This window comes from Poromitra crassiceps (assembly GCF_964638095.1).
Source record: "Poromitra crassiceps genome assembly, chromosome: 11".
NCBI lineage: Eukaryota > Metazoa > Chordata > Actinopteri > Beryciformes > Melamphaidae > Poromitra > Poromitra crassiceps.
In genome coordinates this window covers 38,096,273-38,122,470 of record NC_139643.1, presented here as the reverse complement: position 1 = coordinate 38,122,470, position 26,198 = coordinate 38,096,273, and the positions used below count along the sequence as shown (strand labels likewise).

The 26,198-nt window shown below is 41.4% G+C and overlaps 2 protein-coding genes across 2 annotated transcripts; both read left to right on the top strand.

Moving 5' to 3' along the window:
- Positions 1–3,359: 3,359 nt before the first annotated feature.
- LOC310784606 (sodium-dependent neutral amino acid transporter B(0)AT3-like) lies at positions 3,360–11,330 on the top strand (the record flags this gene model as incomplete). Its single annotated transcript, XM_083645594.1, has 12 exons — positions 3,360–3,504; positions 4,133–4,273; positions 5,923–6,060; positions 6,605–6,786; positions 7,206–7,316; positions 7,415–7,527; positions 8,296–8,424; positions 8,529–8,685; positions 9,297–9,501; positions 9,710–9,869; positions 10,061–10,223; positions 11,133–11,330. The coding sequence occupies 12 exons, from the start codon at positions 3,360–3,362 to the stop codon at positions 11,328–11,330; spliced, it is 1,842 nt and encodes a 613-aa protein (XP_083501720.1).
- A 7,726-nt stretch (positions 11,331–19,056) lies between these two features.
- Positions 19,057–24,937, top strand: LOC310784605 (inactive sodium-dependent neutral amino acid transporter B(0)AT3-like; the record flags this gene model as incomplete). The annotated part of the gene is made up of 12 exons (XM_083645593.1): positions 19,057–19,201; positions 19,775–19,915; positions 20,715–20,852; positions 21,409–21,590; positions 21,970–22,080; positions 22,179–22,291; positions 22,389–22,517; positions 22,622–22,778; positions 23,376–23,580; positions 23,793–23,952; positions 24,137–24,299; positions 24,740–24,937. 12 exons carry the CDS (start codon positions 19,057–19,059, stop codon positions 24,935–24,937), a joined length of 1,842 nt encoding a protein of 613 aa, XP_083501719.1.
- Between the last annotated feature and the right edge of the window lie 1,261 nt (positions 24,938–26,198).

Below are 26,198 nucleotides of genomic sequence, written 5' to 3'. Positions count from 1 at the left end.
GTAGCAGATATGAATAGAAAAATATACTTCCTTATTTTTTTAGCTGCGACCAGCACCTCTATAAGTCAGTCTGTCGGTTGGTCGGTCAGTCCACAAAAAGTTCACCACCCTTTAGCGGGCACAGTTTTCGCCCTAGGAGGCTGAAATTTGGCATGGATGTCAAGTGTCTGTGTGTGTAAAGGTGTGTGTTTGTGTTCATACCTATTGGCTAAAAGAGGGGGCTGTTATGCAAGCACTCAAACAACTGTGATAGCTTACATATTGTTGTATTTGGGGCGGCTGTAGCTCAGGAGGCAGAGCGGGTCGTCCACTAATCACTTTGGATAAAAGAGGTCGGCGGTTCGATTCCCGCCTCCTCCAGTCTGCATGTCGAAGTGTCCTTGGGCAAGATACTGAACCCCAAATTGCTCCTGATGGTGTGCCAGCACCCTGCGTGGTAGCCTGCCGCCATCGGTGTATGAATGGGTGAATGTACCTACTGACTGTAAAGCGCTTTGGATAAAAGCACTATATAAATGCAGGCCATTTACCATTTGTATTTGTCATCTGTATTTGATTAAAATCTGCTACAATAAATACTACTTTCATACCCTCTCCCTTTTTTCCTCCACCAAAAACTGAGAATTATCAGTCAGGTTTATAAGCAGATGGCATTTCTATATTGTTATATGCACTGAACTTTGCCTCTTGATCATTTCAGTAACTGTCGCAACACTCCATAGCTAAATCTGGTAACACTTTATAATAACGTTCAGTCATAAGTCATTTATAAGCCTTTAGTTAATGATGAACTAATCACTTACAAAACATTAATATACATTTCTAGATTATCAATAAATGCTATGTTAACATTATCACAAATGTGTTGTAAGTCATCTATAAACCTTTAGTAAAAGAAGTCTTCCTCACCTGTTATAAATTTTGTGTAAATCATTTACAATTCATTTACAAGGCTTTCTGCATCCCCTAATCTAAAGTGTAAACCATTCATCACACATAAATGTGTTGCATACAAGGGGGTAGCTCTGTCAAAATTGAAGCCAATGTGGAAGTACACTTAAACCTACATTCTTTCGAATGGCCTGCAGGGGGCGACCCATTGGTCTGTGGCCAATGGGTCTGTTTTTTGACGCCTCACGTATGGCATTTTGGCCATTGCCATCTTGGATCCAGGGGTTTCCCACAGAGCATGGCCTGCTATTGGTCCGTGATTAGCCGTGATCAGTGGACAAGTGACCTGTCAATCAACATAGTCTGAAACTAGCAATTGAGACCATAAACACATTAGGCAAGTGTTCACTGAGGCCATACTTGAGGCTTCAAAACAGAAGTCCACAAACCAATGGGTCGCCCCCTGCAGGCAAAGAGGACACTTCCACATTGGCTTCAATTTTGACAAACAGAGCTACCCCTTGTATGTAACACATTTATGTGTCATGAATGGTTTACACTTTAGATTAGGGTTACAGAAAGCCTTGTAAATGAATTGTAAATTATCATTTACAACAGGGTGAGGAACACTTCATTTACTAAAAGTTTAAAGATGACTTACAACACATTTGTATTTATGTTACCATAACATTTACTAATCATCTACAGATGTATATTCGTGTTTTGTAAATGGTTAGTTAATCATTAACTAAATGCTTATAAATGACTTACGACTGAACGTTATTATAAAGTGTTACCCAAAATCTTTCAATGATTTATAAATAAAATAAAATAAAATAAACTATTATGATACTGATTCTACATCAGTGGTCCCCAACCACCGGGCTGCGGACCGGTACCGGGCCGCAAAGCATTTGGTACCGGGCCGCGAGCCCGGTACAAAAAAATAAATAATAAAAAAAATAAAAATAAACATAGGCTATAATATTATAGGCTATGTGTGGTAGTTGAAACATAGTTTCAAGTTGACGTTTATTTATGTTTGTAGTTGAAACAAAACATTTTAAATTAAAGAAAGTGTTGCACACTCTGGCTCCATATGCATACTTTAATGATGACGTTTCGGCCGTCCGGCCTTCTTCAAAATCAACAGCAGTTTGGAACAACAGCAGTTTGGAACAACAGGTACTGGAAATGTTTTAAAGGCTAGGCCACACCCTATTCACACATCTGGTGGTGATTACATGATCATTGGGGTGAGGCAAACAATCAGTGACTGACTAGTCAATCATATACAGTATACAGCAAACACCATACAATTACAAAGTTAGCTAAACCAATATATATATATACACTAACCAAAATACATGTTTCTGATAGATATAAAGAGAATTTATACATCAGCTCTATATGAACATCATAAATAACTTCATCTAAATATCCAATGATAAGCTACTTTAAAGGAAACATTTTAAATCAAAATCCACATTCAGTCCATGAGGGGACAGGGTTCTTAAATGGTGGATCCAAAAGTGTTCCCTCCTAGAAAGTGAGACCTCCAAGTTACCTCCTCTAAGAGGGAGCGAGACCCTTTCAATACAAATGTATCTTAAGGAGGAGATGGGATGATTAAATTCAACAAAATGAGCTGCCACTGGATAATTCATATTTTTGCACCTGATAGTGCTTCTGTGTTCAGCAATACGAGTTTACCAAAGTAGTTGAAACAAAAACAAATACTGTAGGCTACATACAGTACAACACAAAAGGCTGTTATTTACCCTTTGTCGTTAACTGGTGAGTAAATATATACCGGTATGTAATTAAAACCATTAAAATTGACAACAGGTCCGTGACTTTTTTTTCCATGTATCTACCGGTCCTTGGCACAAAAAAGGTTGGGAACCCCTGTTCTACATGATACGAGTGTCAGGCTCATGATGTGTTTCTATCGACTCTATCCAAATTGCCCTAGGTCTACTTAACAGTGGATTAGTATCACCGAGTTATCCATTAATCTGGAGCTTGGTACAGTCCTGCTTTAAACATTTCCCACTAAACCATCATGCCTATTGTTTTCACTCACTTCCTGGTGAAATGGAGTGAAACCCATAAAAACGGCATCGCCTACACTACAGCTCAAAGCTGCAACTGAGAGGGCACTGGAGAACAACCCACTAAGGAGAGTCAGAGAGGAGAGGAAAGGAGAGGAGCACTGGACATTATTTAGCTGAGAAACTGATCCTGTATCTAAATCAAGCCTTCAAGGTACAATAAGAAGCAGCCACAACCAAATTTATTCTATTACGCACTGGAGATAAAAACAAAACATAAATATTTAAAAAGAAAAGAAAATACTCTATCAACAGATTTGCTTTGAATATTAGAATTGTGAGAGTTTCCTCCTTGGATTTGACCTTAACTGGATCTGGAGCTGTGCTAAAGCTGTGAGCTGCTGCCAGTGGAGGATGGTGAAAACCGGGGAGTCCACTGAAGTGGAGGAGAGACCAAAGTGGGACAACAAGGTTCAGTACCTGCTCACCTGCATCGGCTTTGCTGTAGGACTGGGGAATGTATGGCGCTTTCCCTACCTATGCCAAATCTATGGAGGAGGTGAGATGCTGGTTTTGCCTCACATATTCATGACATAATGGCTTGCTATAAAAACTATTTTGGATCTGATATCACAGGCAGAGGTAGTAGTAGTAGCAGCAATGCTACTGTATATCTTTGGGTGTTTTCTTTCAGTAAAAAATAATACTCAGATATATCAGATTTCCACTGAACAGACCCATTTCCAATATTTACTTCCTCATTGCTCCCGGTGAGATATCTTGAGCCCCCAACTAAAAATCCTAAAGTTGACCCCAAACCTTTAGGATTCTTAAGGTGAGTAAACACCCAATCCCAGGAATGTGCATAGGGTCTGTTAACTTTACATATTGACTCTGAGATTAAGATTCCCACAGAGGGCCATTTAGGATCAACTGAACATCTATCTTACCTTGACTTCAGTTAGTCACCTGGAGTCAATGGCAAATTCAAATCCTTACAAACATAAACATTCTTAGTGATCTCCCTCCTATGATGCATTCCATCTCTGGAGAGAACCGTGTCTCACAGGATGACAAGAGCCCTATTGAGCAGAGCATGAAACATCAAGATTCCTAGCTGATGCCTGAAATATCTACCCCCTCCCAGTCCCACTGAGCTATATGTTGATGCCCCCACCTCTCTTCAGGTGCGTTCCTCATCCCATACCTGATAGCGCTGGTATTTGAGGGTCTTCCCCTGCTCTACCTGGAGCTGGCTATAGGGCAGAGGCTCCGCATGGGCAGCATCGGTGTCTGGAAGTCCATCTCACCATTTCTGGGTGGAGTCGGTAAGTAGAACAGAATTACAATCCTAGAGTCTTGCTGAATGAGTTAATGTTTAAGTCATATTACCCTTTAGTAATAATTGTTTACATCTTAGAATATTTCCATATGAGGTCATGAAGACTATTTACTATCCCAGAATCAATTCTAATGTCATTCAATTCCTTTCCTTTCAAAAACTGAAAAATAACAACCACACTTGGTGGGATAATATAAAAACTTTTGAGCATTTGAGGAAAAGATGAAACTAAAACTGTACTGCCTCCACAACTAGCTGAAATAAAAATAAGAACCAATGAGTAGCAACTCTAATCACAGTCATATTAAAAGTTAAATTGAACCTACATGAAATAAGCCTGAAAATAAAATTAAACTATAATTCAAATTGAAAAACTGCTATTAGAAAATGGTTCCAATTTTCCCCTTGATAATTGTATCTCTTATTAACACGTTGAGTGCCAAGGACGAGATATCTCGGCTTACATAATCCAACCGTTGAGTGCCAAGGACGAGATATCTCGGCTTACATAAAAAAAAAAAAATTTTGACGGTGGGACATCGATCAACCCCTTTTACGTCTCCTACACCAGAATTGGAGGTATTGAATGTGTATAATCTATTTTACCGACCCACTGAGTGTCGACATGTCTCTCCACAGTAGAAAGAGGCGACCCAAAACTGGACGGAAAAGCGCGAGGAAGCCGTTCTCATACTGTAAAATTGATGGCGAAAACGCTTTCACTTTCGCGCTGATGCACAGCGGTGGCAACGGTGGGGGGTTCCAAGAATAGATTGGATGCACACTTTGAAACACGCAGCATAAATATGACCAGAATCGCATCAAAGCTCTCAACCAAAACTCCACGAAACGAGCGAGTCCACCCAGACTTCCTCAAACAGCGGCCGCGCAAACAGGCAGCAGCCAGGCAGCAGCAACTTCGTTGTGACACGCCCGCTGGAGAGCCAGGGAGGCAGGAGGAGAACACACACGGAGGGAGGAGTTGGAAGCAGAGGGGGGTTTCCTGCTGTTATGGAGGAAATTACTGTTCAAAACTATTGTTTAGATGTCTGACTCTTACTGATGCCAAAAATGAATGGTTAAAGTGACTGTTCTATCGAATTTCACAAAAAGCCGTTTATCTCTGAATAATTTTTCTGACGCTGAAACCATGCTGTATTCAACTGCTAATGCTTACATAACTACTAACTCTACAAACTAACTCTTTTAGACAGAGAAAGCACACATTCTATTAGTTCTTTTTAGATGATTGGTGTTCACGAAGTCTTAACAGAAAAGAATCCTCGGCTCTTGTAAAATGAGCCAGAATCCTCAAAAAAAAACCTGGCAGAACCTACCTACAGCATTGAAAAAAGGGCTGGCAGTCAATGTGTTAATTGTTGATTTAGGGAGTTCCAACAAAAAAGGCCTTAACAATAAGGTATGCCTGGGGATCAAAGGGTGAATGTTCTACCAAAGTGGAAAAATTAACTTACATTTCAACAGTTGTTTACATTTGTAACACAAAGACATGAACACATGAATCTTGCCTTGCAGACTTTCACATCCAGTTATTTTGTATTTACTTGCCTTACTGTAACATAAATACAATACTGTTTGCAACCTGTGAATAAAGTGATTACTTTCTGTGTGTAGGCATTGCCTCCATGTTGGTGTCATTCTTGGTGGGCACTTTCTACAACACCATCATTGCCTGGGTGCTCTGGTACTTCTTCCACTCTTTCCAAAACCCACTGCCTTGGAGCGAATGTCCACTCAATGCCGAGCTCACAGGTAACAAGGACTCCAGCTTGACATTCATTCACATGTAGGTCAACACAGCTAACAATCTTATATCTTATAAGAATGAGAAGTATCCGTGTGTGTGTGTGTGTGTGAGAGCAGAATATAACACCATCAAACTTAGATTGCCTGTCAGCAGACCAATGCCCCAGTAGAAATTAACTTCAGACATGAACTGGCATATCTTGACAATTGCATTGTTTGGCGGAGGTATGTGCTCTACATAGCCTACTGAGCAGCTATCAAAGTAAATTTCATAATGATAGAGGCTATATATTGATGTTTTATAATGCTACAAATAAATTAGTACTTAAAATGATCCAGGCACACTTTTAGTATTACTCCAATGCTGAAATAAATTGAACTCACAAATTAAAAAGTATATGAATTGAGTTATATCAGATTTAAAAAAAAATCAGGTATAAAACAAAATTAAGATGTTTAAGAATAAGCTTTTACTATTTTTGAGATCCTATATTTGCTCTTTGTTTCCTGTTATTTATTTTAATTGTTTATGCAATGACTGTTCAAACAGCCTATAACGAGGAGTGTGTGGCGAGCACTCCATCAAACTACTTCTGGTACCGTCAGACCCTGAACGTCACAGCTGACATTGAGACCAGTGGTTCCCTGCAGTGGTGGATTGTCGTCTGTGTGGCCACAGCCTGGTGTCTGGTCTACATCTGCTTCATCAGAGGCATTGAGACCATTGGAAAGGTGGGCGGAACTTGCCTGAGTCCAGACTGGTGAATTTGCCCAATCTACTGACAGTTGAGTTTTGGCTGTAATCAGGCTATGGTGGAACTGGTTAAATGTAATAGTCCAAAATCAACTGCTGTACCGAGTCTTTGAGACCAGTGGCACTTACATTCATTATTTTTTGTGGTGTATAAAGACAGCGTCAAAAACGAGAGCTAAATAGTATTTTTGCAATCTGAAAGCACCCGATATGATGTGCTATGCAAGAACTTCTCTTTGAAGAAAAAGCCATTTCCAATCTCCTACCCCAATGCAAGATTCTTTTTCTCACCCCAACTCTTTCATTGACAATTCCTGGATCAAAACTTGCATTGGTTTTCTTCCATCCTGCAGACAGTGAAGAGATGAAAATGTGTTGTCAATTGTTTACCTTTCAGGCTGTGTATGTGACAGCCACATTCCCGTACCTGGTACTGACCATTTTCTTGATCCGTGGACTCACCCTACCTGGAGCCATTACTGGACTGAAGCACCTCTTCACACCTGATGTGAGTTAGGCCATTTGATTGCTCTCAGTCCAGGGAAATTTGCAGTTGCACACACAGACATGGTGCCCTGATATGCTGTTTCAACATCCTTCCCTCAGTTTGAGATACTGAAGAACCCCCAGGTGTGGCTGGACGCTGCCACTCAGATCTTCTTCTCTCTCTCCGTGAGTTTTGGAGGCCTTATATCTTTCTCCAGCTACAATCCTGAGAAGTGAGTTCTCTGTTATTATTAGGGGTGGGGGAAAAAATCGATTCACCTAAGTATCGCGATTTTTAATGTCACGATTTTTTGGATCGATCTTTTATTCCAGAATCGATAATCGCAAATTAAAAAAAAAAAAAAAAAAAAAAAAAAAAATTGGGTGCTTGCAGTCAGGCCACTCACTGAACAGCAGGCCAGGCGCCGCCTACTGGTTTACTAGTGGTTTTATTACTTTATTAGTTAGTCTGAAGTAATAATTACACTTCAGGGTTAAAGTGGGTGCATCTCATTGTAAAATTGGACTTCAAACGGCCCAAATCTGGCTTCAAACGGCCCAAATTTCACGTACGTTGGCCCATATCGGCTTGGCCTGCTTGGTATCTAATGCCCGGCCTGAATTATGATCCCAGTCCGCCCCTGTTTTTAACTATATCGCCCAGCCCTACTCATGATATATAATATACAGTCTCTAGTGTATGATTCAACTTTTCCCATGTTCTAATCTAGTGTAAAAAAGTAAACAAACTGAAAAAATAAAAGAAAAAAATAAACAAAAATCGCAATAAATCGTAATATCGAATCGCAATAATCGTAGAATCGCAATACTTAAGAATCGCAATATAAATCGAATCGGCACCCAAGAATCGTGATAGTATCGAATCGGGAGATAAGTGAATCGCCACAGCCCTAGTTATTATAGTTACCATAAGAGTGGAATCACTTTATAGAAATGGGACAATTATTGTGATGCTCTGTTGTTTTTTCATGTTCTATCAGAAATAACTGTGAGAGGGATGCTCTTCTGGTGGGAGTGATAAACAGTGCTACATCCCTCTATGCTTCCATTCCCATCTTTTCCATCCTGGGCTTTAAAGCTACCTCCAACTTCAACTCCTGTCTGGAAGAGTAAGTACAGCATACATGCTGTGTAATTGTAATGCTTCTTCTGTGCTTACCGATGCCAACTAGGCGAGTGGAAATCCTCAGATTATTTTGTATCCCATCTGCAGCAACATCCTGGCTCTGACCAACAAGTTTGAGATTTCAGACCAGAACATAACAGTGGACAACTATGATACGTGGTTTGATTATCTCAATGGGACATTTCCAAATCAAGTCTCCAGTTTGGATCTGAGGTACTGCAATCTGCAAACCTTCCTCGACCAGGTAATGTGGCTGACTTAGTATATAAAATTAGTTATCAGATATTTTATGTGTTCTACTTTGGCGACAAAACTTTACAGGATGGGTGTTTAGCAATCAGAGACTTCTCTTTTAAACAATTTCCATCCAAATTCCTCGCCAAAGATCTAATCTTTTTTTGCACCAACGGCTTGGAATTGACTTACCATTTACATAAGGGAAGCACCAACTTTAGATAGTTTTAAGAAGCGCCTTACGACTTATTTTTAAACCCTTGCTTTTAATTTAGTTTCAATTTTCTATTTGTATCTTGTTTTGCATAGTTTTTATTGCTCCCTCTGTTTATTATCCCTTTTATGCTTTCTTCTGTTCTTACTATTTCTGTTTTATATCACTGTTTTATCAGCATTTTTTTATTTGGGTTTTTACTGTAAAGCACTTTGAGCTACATTTTATGTAATGAAAGGTGCTATACAAATAAAGTTTATTATTATTCATCAAATTATTACTCCTCTTTTCTTATGACTGGCCTCTTTAGCTAATCTCCTTCTCCCCCAGTACAACAGGAACTGATCTGACACAATTTGAAGCCTAATTACTTCCTTCTCACCCTCTCTTTCATCCTCCTCTTCCAGAGTGCATCAGGTACTGGCCTGGCATTTATTGTGTTCACTGAGGCGGTGATAGAGATGCCAGGCTCTCAGGTGTGGGCCGTACTGTTCTTCATCATGCTCTTCAGCTTGGGTCTCTCCACTATGTTCGGTGTTCTAGAGGGCGTCCTTTCACCACTCAATGATCTGAAACTGCTGCCCAAGTGGATGCCTAAAGAGATTGTAACAGGTCAGTCAATGTAAGGTACAAGTTGTTCTCTAGACAAAAAGTCCATGATTTCATGAGCTTGGTCTCATGGTAGAACAGTATCTTACTTTGTTCCTGTGATCGCTGTTAACTGGAATGGAGGGAGCAGACTGTCTGCATACAAAATGTTCAGTACAGGTTATTTTGGATTCCTTTGTGTAGAAATGCCTTTCTTCTCTCAATTCCTCAGCGGGCATCTGCTTGGTATCCTTCTTGATGGCTCTGATCTTCACCATGGGTTCAGGGAATTACTGGCTGGAGATCTTCAATAACTACGTGGGCTCTGTACCTCTGCTCATCATTGCCTACTTTGAGATAATTGGAGTGATCTATGTCTATGGAATGAAAAAGTAATCTATTCTCCTCTTCTAGACTGTCTATCTGTACATTTATTTTTAATAAGTCATTTTTTTCATTGAAACTCAGGAAGCCTAGCTGCTGTTGTAAGATCTGTAGCAAACCTAAGAATAGTCGTATCAGCTGCACAACCTATTTCAATGCAACTTTCATTGGTTTGGACTGTTCCTTTGTCCCCTGACAGTTTCAGTGAGGACATCTATTTCATGACTGGGAAGAAGCCCAACATCTTCTGGAGGGTTTGCTGGAGGTTTATCAGTCCTCTACTGCTCATCGTGGTGTTGATTGCCTACGTGGCGCTCCAGGCACAGAACCGCCCCACCTATCCTGCTTGGAACCCAAACTATGTAAGCAAGCCAACGGTGCTGATAAGGAAATGTTATGGATGTCATAACATTACATGCAAAAACTAATTTTAATCTGCTGAAAATTAGCCTTGTTATTAAAGTACATTTAGCAGTGGCCTTTAGCTCCAATTGAATATGTAATAAAGCAATGAAGCAAAATAAATCTTCCAGCGCACACCAGGATAGGATAGACCAGGGGTTCCCAACCTTTTTTGGCTTGTGACCCCACTTTGACTTCACACAAATTTAGGGACCCCAGAAATTAGAATTTCGGTACATCGGTAATATCATCAGTGACATCAATTATGTCACATGTAACAGTATGCTGACGTTTTCCCTCAGAATTCTGATTTTAATCTGAGAATTCTGTATCCCCCCCAGAACCCTGACATTAAACTCACAATTCTAACTTTAGGGCTTCTGAGAATAATATTCTCAGAATCCTGACCTAAACTCAGAACTCAAAATAAATTGTTAATCCTCTTCGGTTGTTTTAGATTGTGTGTGGTGTAAAAATAATAATAATAAAATAAAATAAATCAGGCAACCCCATTTGAATTGACCCCAAGGTTGGGAACCACTGGGATAGACACTTATTTCCATTTAAAAACAAGAAATGGCAACCTACGCATTTCGTATACTGCTTCACCAGATTCGCTGATGAAGCAGTATGCGAAACGCATAGTTTGCAGTTTGTTTTAAAATGTAACCAAATAAAAATAAGTGTCTACTGTCTATCCTGTCCTGGTGTGCGCTGGAAGAGTTATTTTGCTTCATTGTGATTCACCCTGTACTCAGGAGAGAAGCACTGCTGTGCACAGGGCTTCCTCAGCTGTATGTAATCAAGCACCTTCAAAGTTATCTTTTAGCTTGGTGGCTACAACCTAATTGTCCTGTCTCCATCTTCAGGAAAGTTTCCCCGAAACCGAGGTCAAGGACTACCCAGACTGGGTGTTTGGTATAATCATCCTCCTCTGTGTGCTGCCTGTGATCTCCATCCCGCTGGTGGCGCTCTACAACCTGATTTGCTGCGCAGTCCGCAGGAGGTCCTCCAAACGCAACAGCCTCAATCCTTACAACAACAACGCCTATGAGATCGAAACATAGAAACACAAGAAGCCAGAGTGTCCGAGGCTCGGGGGAATATTGCTTCTAACGACTTTACTGGCTTTCATCATGAACTGAAAAAAAGACATCCCCAACTTTGATGATCATCCTTGCTTTTGTGGATGTGTATTAATCAGAAAAGCAAGATATAATCAGTCGCATTGAGAAGTGATTTAGATGTTCCTCTTGAATCTTGATGGTTGACATATTTACATTAATTAATGTGAAGATGACGGAAAAACATAAGTTTGAAGAGATCCGTTTCCACAATAAGAACAAAACTGGTTTTATTTAAACCTTGAATGGCTCAATCCTTTCCTTTGAGTATCTGTTAGGTACATTGTTGTAAAGGACACTCTTGTAGAGTAGGACAGCTATCACATCATCAGTTATCAATCAAACTGTCAAAGATTAATGTACTTCCTACTGTTTGTAGGGAAACTTTCCAATCCGAAAAGGAGCTTTCTAACAATAACCATGAATTAGTTGCACTATAGTGGCATAAAACAAACAAAATACAAAATAAAATACAAAATAGCAGCCGTGCTATACTGTACATGTTGTCCTGAGCACATTCCGTATGTCAGTTTACATGGCAGCTAGAATAATGATACTTTCTGTTTAGGCATAGCCACCACGGTGGTTTGGTTTCCTTCTTGGTGTGTATGTTCTACAATGCCATTGTGGCCTGGGTCATCTGGTACCTCTTCAACTCCTTCCAGGACCCCCTACCCTGGAGTCAATGCCCACTTAATGATAACCACACCGGTAGGTAGAAACAGGAACCTCACCAGAACTTCAGAGGAACCTCCTGATCTGCAGTATATTCCAAATGTATTGTAAGTGTATATTGTATTATACAATATGCGTTAAAAAAAAGTAGTTGCGCTCAATTTATCACTTTTTCTCAAATTCTGAAGACTTTGCATTTGAATTGAAGAATTACAATCCCACTCTGTGGATTGAAAAAGATTCTCTGACCCTTGGGCTTACGAAATCCCTTCAAAACCAAATGTGTATTTTTAAAAATTCATGGTCAAGATTATGTAATGCCATGCACTGAAGAAATACAACATGGTTCAATTACCTAATTCCATTTAACGTTATTTACCTCTGATATCATTCGCTCGGTGTGATCAATTACTAGATGTTAAATTAGAGGCAGCATTGGTCCCCCAATATTGTATTTCTTCCCACTGCGCTGGGCCAACAGGCCCCGACGGGGTCAGAAGATGGAAAAGTAAGGACACTCAGTCAGACAGCCACTCAGTCAGTCACTCATGTACGTTTAGTGAGGCTAGGGAAAAGGGGCTGTAGCTAGGGATAGGAAGGTGGTAGAGACTCAGGATTTGAGGGGTGGGTAGGCGGAGTGGCTAGTGGGTGGGAGCGGCCATGCTGCCATAAAGCTGAATGGCCACACTGCACTGTTGGCTCAAAGGTTTGTGCTTGTGATATATGATTTTAAGCATATTTTTGTTGACTTTGACTCAAGGTCAAATTTGGACTCAAATAAAATATGCAAACAGGCATCTTCTTGACATAAGTAATGCTTATTTTCTGCTCCAACCTTTTTGTCTTCCTACCTAGAGAATGGCAGGAATGCATGGAATTTACTTGTAATTTCAGCCTCCCTCATTACTTTCTTATCGTGCTTTTAATCCTCCCACAGAGTGCATCAGGTACTGGCCTGGCATTTATTGTGTTCACTGAGGCGGTGACAGAGATGCCTGGCTCTCAGGTATGGGCCGTACTGTTCTTCATCATGCTCTTCAGCTTGGGTCTCTCAACTATGTTTGGAAACTTGGAAGGAGTCCTCAACCCCCTCCATGAATTAAACATGGTACCCAAGTGGATGCGCAAGGAGCTAAAAAAAGAGATCATCATCATCGACTTCAGGAAAAACCAGCACAACCACCATCCACTTCTCATCAACGGCTCCACAGTAGAAAGACAGTCAAAAACATCAAATTCCTGGGAGTGCACATCACGGAGGACCTGTCCTGGTCACACAACTCCTCATCACTGGCAAAGCAGGCTAACCAACGCCTGCACTTCCTGCGGCGAACGAAGCACGGTAACGCTGGTTTTCCTGTTGTGATCTCTGCTCTGTCGCCCTCTTTTGTTTGACTAAAGAAAGTACGTGATGCAGTTTGTATTGTGTTCATTTCTGCTCTACAGTTTCTGTGAGGACATCCACTTCATGACCGGGAGAAAACCCAACATCTTCTGGAAGGTCTGCTGGGCGGTTATTAGTCCTCTGATGTTGCTAGTGGTCTTCGTAGCCTATGTTGCTGTCCAGACACAGAAGCACCCCACCTATCCTGCATGGAACCCTAACTATGTAAGACTACATACAACTATGGTTGACAGGAAGTAGCACGTGAGGCTGGGTAAGCACATAACAGACTTTCGGTCCATCAGCACCGGTGCTGCCCAGGGCGGTGTCCTCTCTCCCTACTTCTTCGGTTTGTACACCAACAGCTGCACCTCCAGTCACCAGTCTGTCAAGCTCCTGAAGTTCGCGGACGATACCACCCTCATAGGGCTCATCACAGACGGAGATGAGTCGGAATACAGACAGGAAGTTGACCATCTGGTGAATTGGTGCAGTCAAAACAACCTGGTGTTAAATGCTCAAAAAACAATGGAGATGATTGTGGATTACAGGAGGAACAAAGCCCCACCTTCCCCCATCACCCTGGGTGACTCCCCAGTCAACACTATGGAGTCCTTCCGCTTCCTGGGGACGATCATCAGTCACGACCTAAAATGGGAGCTGAACATCAGAGCTCTCACCAAGAAGGCACAGCAGAGGATGTACTTTGTACGGCAGCTGAAGAAATTCAAAGTGCCAAAGGCCACGATGGTGCACTTCTACACCTCCATCGTTGAGTCCATCCTCACCTCCTCCATCACCGTCTGGTATGCTGCTGCCACTCTCAAAGACATTAACAGACTTCAGCGCATCATCCGCTGCGCTGAGAAGATAATCGGATGCAACCTGCCATCCCTCCTGGACCTGCATGCAGCCAGGACACTGAAGCGGTCTCTCAAGGTCATGGCCGACCCCTCCCACCCTGGCCACAAACTCTTTAAGACACTCCCCCACGGCAAGAGACTGAGGTCTACCAAGACCAGAACCACCCGCCACAAGACCAGCTTCTTCCCAACCGCCATCAGCCTCACCAACAAGACCCAGAAACCCCTTCCACCAAGGACCTCACCAACAACACCGCACTACCTCCTCCTTAGCTGAACCCCCCCCATAAAACTGTAACTCATATCTAATTTAATGCCTATTTAACTTAGCCTGTAAATTTCATGTACATTCAATGTAAATTCATATTTATTATCCACAGAACACTTCACCACTCATGTACATATTGTATATATTTACTCGATTTGATTGCACTTGCAACTTTGTGATTGTCTTTAGTTATCTTCCTACTTCTTATCCCTGTATATTGATGTGACGGCTACGCTGCATACTTAGGTTCAGACACTAAGACAAATTCCTCGTATGTAACTTGTATAGCCTACTGTGGCAATAAAAGTGATTCTGATTCTGAATAGTTTCAAGCCAGCAGGGTTGACTGTCCCATTCTGTATCCAAGGCCATTAGCCTATTGTTGCTGAGACCAGTAGCAAGATGGTACAGGAGTAAATTACTGGATTTAATGCTCTGAACTAAGTGTAAGACGTGTAGATATACAGGGAAGCATTGATGACTTAACAGAGGGCTTTCAGGTGAAACCCAACTGCTGGTGGCCATATTGGAGATGAGCTGACTGGCCAACAGTGTCTGAGAACAGCTGGCTGTGTTTCTAAACATAACTCGCCATCTCAACTTTCCCCCCACTGGGAACTGATCATTTCACCACTGATACAGCTGAGCATTTGTTTGGACAATGTTATGCACTTTTTCTCTCTGTCTCCATCAGGTGGATTTCCCCAAAACAGAAGTGACGCCTTACCCAGACTGGGTGTTTGCCATCATCATCTTCTTCCTCTCCGCGCTGCCTGTAGCTCCCATTCCCCTGGTAGCTCTTTACAGGCTGATCTGCTGTGGGATCTTCAGGAGGTCCTCTGAAGCCTCTCGGAACAGGCCCAAGGCTTATGCCAACGACGGCTATGCTGTGGAAATAAGTTCAGTTAGCTAAGAGACTGTAGCATACATTCTACATTGGAGAACCCTTTGAGGTGGCATATCATAATTTTTCCAGTTGCGTTTAGAAGCTTGAGAATGCAGCTTGAATGTTGTTTGTACTTCACCTCATCTTACTTGGTATTCTGGGCGTCACTAGTCACGTCAAGCTTCACTTCAGAGCCATTGATCAAGATAATGAAATACCTGTTGTATTTTCCTGAAAATTGTTTACTATTCCTCAGTGTTAGCAGCCGTCTCTGAAAGTGAGAATTATCTCGACTAGCCTAGCTGGCATCGCCAGATCAATTCAAAATTCATTTGCATCTGCCGGAGCAAATGGTTCCCAGGTTCCCAGGCTATATCTCTACTACACGAGCACAACTGCAGATGGTGAAATACTGTGTTTCACAATTGTTTACATATTGTGTTTTAATTCTAGTAGCATTTTGTTGTGTCAAATTAATAATAATAATAATAATGCATTTATTTTATATATAGCGCTTTTCAAGACTCAAAGACGCTTAACGTAAAACAAAAGACAAGCAACAGGCAGCAGACACAGGCAACAGATACAGGCAACAGGCAACAGATACAGGGGGCAGGTAACAGTGGCGGTTCAGGGCAAGGTTGTATGGAGAAGCAGAGGAGAGGAAGAGAACAGGAGGGAGGGGCGGGAGGGGGGGATGGGGGGGGCGGAGGGTGATGGTTTAGAGGAGGTGGTCAGGGGTAGGGGAGGTTGTAAGCTTGGGAGAACAGATAGGTTTTAAGTCGGGTTTTGAAAGTGGGGAGTGAGGGAGAGTCTAGGACGGTCTGGGGGAGGGAGTTCCAAAGTCGGGGTGCGGCACGGGAGAAAGCACGGTCACCAAAGGTTTTGAGTCTGGATGGGGGGATGATGAGGGTGGCAGTAGAAGAGGATCGGAGTGTACGGGAGGGGCGATGGGGGATGAGGAGGTCAGTCAGGTAGGGGGGGCTAGGCTGTGAAGGGCTTTGAAGGTGAGGAGTAGTAGTTTGAAGTCGATACGTTGCTTGACGGGGAGCCAGTGGAGAGAGTGGAGGACAGGGGTGATGTGATCGCGGGACCGGGTGTGAGTGAGCAGGCGGGCGGCTGAGTTTTGGACCATCTGGGCCCCTATCGTTGCATCGGCGCAGTTTCTAGGCCGAGCGGCAGGCGCAGATCAAAGCAGTGGGCGTGGAAAGGCGCACTTGATATCGTTGTGCTGGCGCTAGATGCAGCCCAAAGCATTACAACCACGCCTTTTAGGCGTAAAATTATGCACCGTCATGCTCATTGGATAAGTGCAATAAACGAATCGCACGCTTGCCTTTTTAGCTCCAATTCCAGTGATCCCGCAAAACCAGACGAAAGCCAAACGCTCTGCCCCCCCCCCCCCCCTCCCTTCATCCAGCCTGTCTGTCTGCATTATAGGCTATTATTCCATATTATTATGCTTCTCAAACCAATCTAACTGCAGTTTCAATACTGCAAGCATGTAAATACGCTACACTATAGCAAGATCAAAGTGAAAATAATGTTCTATGCATCAGCTAGAAAAATATAGCCTATTAGATTGGTGAAAGTTTGTCCAGAAAGATATCATTTTCTCTCGCCTGCTGCAGGAAGGATGATGCACATAAATATACCCTACATTATGTCAAGTCATTGCATAAATGTGTTTTTATTGTAAAACTAAATGTGAAATAGGGCCAAGTTATTGGACGGACATCACAGTATAGCAGATGCCATTAGAAGCGCGTTCCGAAGCGCGTTCCGCTGTTACTTCTCTAAATCACGTTAACTCGACAAGGGGTATATATATGCCCAGGAGGACATATATGTTTCACATAGGGTGGTGTTTTCATTTCGAGGTTTTATTTGGTCCAATATTGAAATGTTGACAATGGCAGGCTGTGTTACCATTACACATTAATTTAGAACTACCTTTTATATCTATTTTGGCTCATTTGGTGGCTATTTAGTAGCGAAATGAAGAAACACAATGCATGCTGGGAACTCAGAGAGAGAGAGAGAGAAGGGTGACAGAGAAAAAGCAGTGAAGGCAAAGAATAGGCCTGCTTTTGAAAAGCGCAAAGCGCTAAATGTAGGCCAGCTCCCAAGATATGACTAGGCTGGTATTTAGCGCCGACACGCCCACTTTGGGACTGCGCCACGCCCATTCGGCCTAAAGCGCATTTGGCAGCCTAAAGCCTATTGCTATCTTGCCGAAACAGGCGCAAGGCACGTTTTTTTGCGGTTAAGGCCCGTAATAGCGCCGATGGCCTGTGGGAGAATAGAGCCCCTGGAGTCTATGGAGGGAACGGGAGGTGATGCCGGTGAGGAGGGAGTTGCAGTAGTCGAGGCGGGAGGAGATGAAGGCATGGATGAGGGATTGAGCAGCAGGGGGGGAGAGGCAGTGTCTGACTGAATTATGTGAAGATTCCAGATATGAAGTTCGAGCATAATTCACTGTTAGGTTTTGTGTAGCAGATATTAATAGAAAAATATATTTCTTTATTTGTTTAGCTGCGACACCTCTATAGCACCTCTATAAATCAGTCTGTCGGTTGGTCGGTTAGTCGGTTGGTCCAGATTCCACAAAAAGTTCACCACCCTTTAGCGGGCACAGTTTTCGCCATAGGAGGCTGAAATTTGGCATGGATGTCAAGCGTCTGTGTGTGTAAAGGTGTGTGTTTGTGTTCATACCTATTGGCTAAAAGAGGGGGCTGTTATGCAAGCACTCAAACAACTGTGATAGCTTACATATTGTTGTATTTGTGGTCTGTATTTGATTAAAATCTGCTACAATAAATACTACTTTCATATTCCCCCTCTCCCTTTTTTCCTCCACCAAAAACTGAGAATTATCAGTCAAGTTTATAAGCAGATGGCATTTATATATTGTTATATGCACTGAACTTTGCCTCTTGATCATTTCAGTAACTGTTGCAACACTCCATAGCAAAATCTTTCAATGATTTATAAATAAAATAAATAAAACAATTTTGATACTGATTCTACATGATACGACTGTCAGGCTCATTATGTGTTTTTATTGACTCTATCCAAATTGCTTTAGGTCTACATAACAGTGGATTAGCATCACAGAGTTATCCATTAATCTGGAGCTTGGTACAGTCCTGCTTTAAACAGGTGAGATTTCCCACTAAACCATCATGCATATTGTTTTCACTCACTTCCTGGTGGTAAGGGAGTGAAACCCATAAAAACGACATTGCCTACACTACAGCTCAAAGCTGCAACTGAGAGGGCACTGGAGAACAACCCACTAAGGAGAGTCAGAGAGGAGAGGGAAGAGGAGGAGCACTGGACATTATTTAGCCGAGAAACTGATCCTGTATCTAAATCAAGCCTTCAAGGCACAATAAGAAGCAGCCACAACAGACTTTATTCTATTACGCACTGGAGATAAAAACAAAACAGGACCAAATATTTAAAAAGAAAAGAAAATACTCTATCAACATATTTGCTGTGAATATTAGAATTGCGAGAGTTTCATCCTTGGATTTGACCTTAACTGGATCTGGAGCTGTGCTAAAGCTGTGAGCTGCTGCCAGTGGAGGATGGTGAAAACCGGGGAGTCCACTGAAGTGGAGGAGAGACCAAAGTGGGACAACAAGGTTCAGTACCTGCTCACCTGCATCGGCTTTGCTGTAGGACTGGGGAATGTATGGCGCTTTCCCTACCTATGCCAAATCTATGGAGGAGGTGAGATGCTGGTTTTGCCTCACATATTCATCAATGACATAATGGCTTGCTATAAAAACTATTTTGGATCTGATATCACAGGCAGAGGTAGTAGTAGTAGCAGCAGCAATGCTATATCTTTGGGTGTTTTCTTTCAGTAAAACATAATACTAATATATCAGATTTCCACTGAGCAGACCCATTTCCAATATTTACTTCCTCATTGCTCCTGGTGAGATATCTTAAGCCCCCAACTAAAAATCCTAAAGTTTTGAGGTCAGACTAAGCTGAGTAAACACCCAAACCCCAGGAATGTGCATAGGGTCTGTTAGGATCAACTGAACATCTATCTTACCTTGACTTCAGTTAGTCACCTGAAGTCAATGGCAAATTCAAATCATTACAAACATAAACATTCTTAGTGATCTCCCTCCTATGATGCATTCCATCTCTGGAGAGAACCGTGTCTCACAGGATGACAATAGCCCTATTGAGCAGAGCATGAAACATCAAGATTCCTAGCTGATGCCTGAAATATCTACCCCCTCCCACAGTCCCACTGAGCTATATGTTGATGCCCCCACCTCTCTTCAGGTGCGTTCCTCATCCCATACCTGATAGCGCTGGTATTTGAGGGTCTTCCCCTGCTCTACCTGGAGCTGGCTATAGGGCAGAGGCTCCGCATGGGCAGCATCGGTGTCTGGAAGTCCATCTCACCATTTCTGGGTGGAGTCGGTAAGTAGAACAGAATTACAATCCTATAGTCTTGCTGAATGAGTTAATGTTTAAGTAATATTACCCTTTAGTAAGAATTGTTTACATCTTAGAATATTTCCATATGAGGTCATGAAGACTATTATCCCCAAATCAATTCTAATGTCACTCAATTCCTTTCCTTTCAAAAACTGAAAAATAACAACCACACTTCTAACTCAGAGCTACAGGAACATGTCTGTAGCGAGGTTATTATAGAAGGCCAATTATAAAACGAATTAAACTTGCATGCAAAGATGGTGGGATAATATAAAAACTTTTGAGCATTTGAGGAAAAGATTAAACTAAACTAAAACTATACTGCCTCCACAACTAGCTGAAATAAAAAATAAAAATAAGAACCAATGAGTAGCAACTCTAATCACAGTCATAATATTAAAAGTTAAATTGAACCTACATGAAATAAGCCTGAAAATAAAATTAAACTATAATTCAAATTGAAAAACTGCTATTAGAAAATGGTTCCTATTTTTCCCCTGATAATTGTATCTCTTATTATTAATTGTTGATTTAGGGAGTTCAACAAAAAAGGCCTTTAAGGTATGCCTGGGGATCAAAGGGTGAATGTTCTACCAAAGTGGAAAAATTAACTTACGGTACATTTCAACAGTTGTTTACATTTGTAACACAAAGACATGAACACATGAATCTTGCCTTGCAGACTTTCACATCCAGTTATTTTGTATTTACTTGCCTTACTGTAACATAAATACAATGCTGTTTGCAACCTGTGAATAAAGTGATTACTTTCTGTGTGTAGGCATTGCCTCCATGTTGGTGTCATTCTTGGTGGGCACTTTCTACAACACCATCATTGCCTGGGTGCTCTGGTACTTCTTCCACTCTTTCCAAAACCCACTGCCTTGGAGCGAATGTCCACTCAATGCCGAGCTCACAGGTAACAAGAACTCCAGCTTGACATTCATTCACATGTCGGTCAACACAGCTAACAATCTTATATCTTATAAGAATGAGAAGTATCCGTGTGTGTGTGTGTGTGTGTGAGCAGAATATAACACCATCAAACTTAGATTGCCTGTCAGCAGACCCATGCCCCAGTAGAAATTAACTTCAGACATGAACTGGCATATCTTGACAATTGCATTGTTTGGTGAGAGGTATGTGCTCTACATAGCCTACTGAGCAGCCTCTAGTGATACAAAGCTATCAAAGTAAATTTCATAATGATAGAGGCTATATATTGGTGTTTTATAATGCTACAAATAAATTAGTACTTAAAATGATCCAGGCACACTTTTAGTATTACTCCAATGCTGAAATAAATTGAACTCACAAATTAAAAAGATGAATTGAGTTATATCAGATAAAAAAAAAATCAGGTATAAAACAAAATTAAGATCTTTAAGAATAAGCTTTTACTATTTTTGAGATCCTATATTTGCTTTGTTTTCTGTTATTTATTTTAATTGTTTATGCAATGACTGTTCAAACAGCCTATAACGAGGAGTGTGTGGCGAGCACTCCATCAAACTACTTCTGGTACCGTCAGACCCTGAACGTCACAGCTGACATTGAGACCAGTGGTTCCCTGCAGTGGTGGATTGTCGTCTGTGTGGCCACAGCCTGGTGTCTGGTCTATATCTGCTTCATCAGAGGCATCGAGACCGTTGGAAAGGTGGGTGGAATTTGCCCACTCTACTGACAGTTGAGTTTTGGCTGTAATCAGGCTATGGTGGAACTGGTTAAACGTAGTCTTTGAGACCAGTGGCAGTTACATCCATTGTTTTTTGTGGTGTATAAAGACAGCATCAAACATGAGAGCTGAACAGTATTTTTGCAATCTGAAAGCACCAGATATGATGTGCTATGCAAGAACTTCTCTTTGAAGAAAAAGCCATTTCCAATCTCCTACCCCAATGCAAGATTCTTTTTCTCACCCCAACTTTCATTGACACTTCCTGGATCCTTCCCAATTATCAATTGGAGCATTGATTTTCTTCTGTCCTGCAGACAGTGAAGAGATGAAAATGTGTTGTCAATTGTTTACCTTTCAGGCTGTGTATGTGACAGCCACATTCCCGTACCTGGTACTGACCATTTTCTTGATCCGTGGACTCACCCTACCTGGAGCCATTACTGGACTGAAGCACCTCTTCACCCCTGATGTGAGTTGGGCCATTTGATTGCTCTCAGTCCAGGGAAATTTGCAGTTGCACACACAGACATGGTGCCCTGATATGCTGTTTCAACATCCTTCCCTCAGTTTGAGATACTGAAGAACCCCCAGGTGTGGCTGGACGCTGCCACTCAGATCTTCTTCTCTCTCTCTGTGGCTTTTGGAGGCCTTATATCTTTCTCCAGCTACAATCCTGAGAGGTGAGTTCTCTGTTATTATAATTACCATAAGAGTGGAATCACTTTATAGAAATGGGACAATTATTGTGATGCTGTTTTTTTTTTCATGTTCTATCAGAAATAACTGTGAGAGGGATGCTCTTCTGGTGGGAGTGATAAACAGTGCTACATCCCTCTATGCTGCCATTTCCATCTTTTCCATCCTGGGCTTTAAAGCTACCTCCAACTTCAACTCCTGTCTGGAAGAGTAAGTACAGCATACATGCTGTGTAATTGTAATGCTTCTTCTGTGCTTACCGATGCCAACTAGGCGAGTGGAAATCCTCAGATTATTTTGTATCCCATCTGCAGCAACATCCTGGCTCTGACCAACAAGTTTGAGATTTCAGACCAGAACATAACAGTGGACAACTATGATACGTGGTTTGATTATCTCAATGGGACATTTCCAAATCAAGTCTCCAGTTTGGATCTGAGGTACTGCAATCTGCAAACCTTCCTCGACCAGGTATTGTGGCTGACTTAGTGTACAAAATGAGTCAGATATTTTCTGTGTTCTACTTTGGTGACAAAACTTTACAGGATGGGTGTTTAGCAATCAGGCTATCAGATGATCCCTGCAAAGAGAGACTTCTCTTTGAAACAATTTCCATCCAAATCTAATCTTTTGTTGCACCAAAGGCTTGGAATGACTGTCCATTTACATAAGAGAAGCACCAACCTTAAATAGTTTTAAGAAGCAGCTTAAGACTTGTTTTTATACCCTTGCTTTTAATTGAGTTTCATTTTTCTATTGTTTTGTATATTTTTTATTGCTACATCTGTTTATTACCCCTTTTATGCTTTCTTCTGCTATTCTTACTATTTCTGTTTTATATCACTGATTTATCAGCATTTTTTTATTTGGGTTTTTACTGTAAAGCCCTTTGAGCTACATTTTATGTAATGAAAGGTGCTATACAAATAAAGTTTATTATTATTCATCAAATTATTACTCATTATTCTTTGCTAATCTCCTTCTCCCCCAGTACAACAGGAACTGATCTGACACAATTTGAAGCCCAATTACTTTCTTCTCACCCTCTCTTTCATCCTCCTCTTCCAGAGCGCATCAGGTACTGGCCTGGCATTTATTGTGTTCACTGAGGCGGTGATAGAGATGCCAGGCTCTCAGGTGTGGGCCGTACTGTTCTTCATCATGCTCTTCAGCTTGGGTCTCTCCACTATGTTCGGCTCCCTAGAGGGCATCCTTTCACCACTCAATGATCTGAAACTGCTGCCCAAGTGGATGCCTAAAGAGATTGTAACAGGTCAGTCAATGTAAGGTACAAGTTGTTCTCTAGACAAAAAGTCCATGATTTCATGAGCTTGGTCTCATGCATGGTAGAACAGTATCTTACTTTGTTCCTGCGATCACTGTTAACTGGAATGGAGGGAGCAGACTGTCTGCATACAAAATGTTCAGTGCAGATTACTTTGGATTCCTTTGTGTAGAAATGCCTTTCTTCTCTCAATTCCTCAGGGGGCATCTGCTTGGTATCCTTCTTGATGGCTCTGATCTTCACCTTGGGTTCAGGGAATTACTGGCTGGAGATCTTCAATAACTACGTGGGCTCTCTACCTCTGCTCATCATTGCCTTCTTTGAGATAATTGGAGTGATCTATGTCTATGGAATGAACAAGTAATCTATTCTCCTCTTCTAGACTATCTGTAAATTTATTTTTAAGTCATTTTGTTCATTGAAACTCAGGAAACCTAGCTGCTGTTGTAAGATCTGTAGCAAACCTAAAAATAGTCTTATCAGCTTCACAACCTATTTCAATGCAACTTTCATTGGTTTGGACTGTTCCTTTGCCCCCTGACAGTTTCAGTGAGGACATCTATTTCATGACTGGGAAGAAGCCCAACATCTTCTGGAGGGTTTGCTGGAGGTTTATCAGTCCTCTACTGCTCATTGTGGTGTTGGTTGCCTACGTGGCGCTCCAGGCACAGAAGCGCCCCACCTATCCTGCTTGGAACCCAAACTATGTAAGCAAGCCAACGGTGCTGATAAGGAAATGTTATGGATGTCATAACATTACATGCAAAAACTAATTTGAATCTGCTGAAAATGAGCCTTGTTATTAAAGTACATTTAGCAGTGGCCTTTAGCTCCAATTGAATATGTAATAAAGCAATGAAGCAAAATAAATCTTCCAGCGCACACCAGGATAGGATAATAATAAAATAAATCAGGCAAGCAACCCCATTTGAATTCCAGGTGACCCCACTTGGGGTCACGACCCCAAGGTTGGGAACCATTGGGATAGACACTTATTTTCATTTGCTTCCATTTAAAAACAAGAAACGGCAACCTACGCATTTCATATACTGCTTCATCGGATTCGTTGATGAAGCAGTATTCGAAACGCATAGTTTGCCATTTCGCTTGGTGGCTACAACCTAATTGTCCCCGTCTCTATCTTCAGGAAAGGTTCCCCGAAACCGAGGTGAAGGACTACCCAGACTGGGTGTTTGGTGTAATCATCCTCCTCTGTGTGCTGCCTGTGATCTCCATCCCGCTGGTGGCACTCTACAACCTGATTTGCTGCACAGTCCGCAGGAGGTCCTCCAAACGCAACAGCCTCAATCCTTACAACAACAACACCTTTGAGATCGAAACATAGAAACGCAAGAAGCCAGAGTGTCCGAGGCTCGGGGGAATATTGCTTCTAACGACTTTACTGGCTTTCATCATGAACTGAAAAAAGACATCCCCAACTTTGATGACCATCCTTGCTTTTGTGGATGTGTATTACTCAGAAAAGCAAGATATAATCAGTCGCATTGAGAAGTGATTTAGATGTTCCTCTTGAATCTTGATGGTTGACATGATATTTACATTAATTAATGTGAAGATGATGGAACAAGATGAGTTTGACAAGTGACAAATTCGTTTCCACAATAACAACAAAACTGGTTTTATTTAAACAGTGAATGCCTCAATCCTTTCTGTGGAGTATCTGTCAGGTACATTGTTGTAAAGGACACTCTTGTAGAGTAGGACAGCTCTCACATCACCAGTTATAAATCAAACTGTCAAAGATGAATGTACTTTCTACTGTTTGTAGGGAAACTTTCCGTCCTAAAAGGAGCTTTCTAACAATAGCCATGAATTAGTTGCACTATAGTGGCATAAAACAAACAAAATACAAAATAAAATACAAAAATAAAATCCATTTACTATAATGGCTGACAATATTTCAGTGAACACATTGTATTACACTTATCAAATGATAACATAATTAAGTCTGAAAACCATGGAACGTGGGAAATGAGAGAGAAAAGGCACTGCCATGACAGATAGGAATATCAGTCGATCTTTTTTATTCATCATAATCCATACTGATCTTCTGCTTGTTTTATAAGCAGAGATGGGAAGTAATGATGTATTTGTACTTGAGTATAAGTACTGTATTTAAGTAGAATACAAAATACATATTTTATACATACTTATAACATGTTTGGCGGGGATCTTTTAAGTTTAATAGTCTTTGAATTATATAAAATGGCGCGAGGTTCAGTTAGCTTTGGCACACAAACAGACGTATACTTTTGAGTACTGTACATTTCAGAGCCTGTAATTATTTACATTTACTCGAGTAAATAAGTTGAATCAGTACTTCTACTTTACCGGAGCCTTTTTTGACACCAATAACTGTAACTCTGTAAACAAACTCTGTAAAGAATGCGTGTACTTTTCCCATCTCTGTTTATAGGGAGCTTTATGACAAGGGCTTATCACTAAAGCCTTTCATATCAGCTGAGTTGGGACACTTCCTCCCCCGTCTCTGCCTCCATCTTTCATCATCACAGATGTACTTTATAGTTTGTTTGTTCCATCGAGTATCATGACAACTCCTATCATTGATGTCAACATATTGCAAG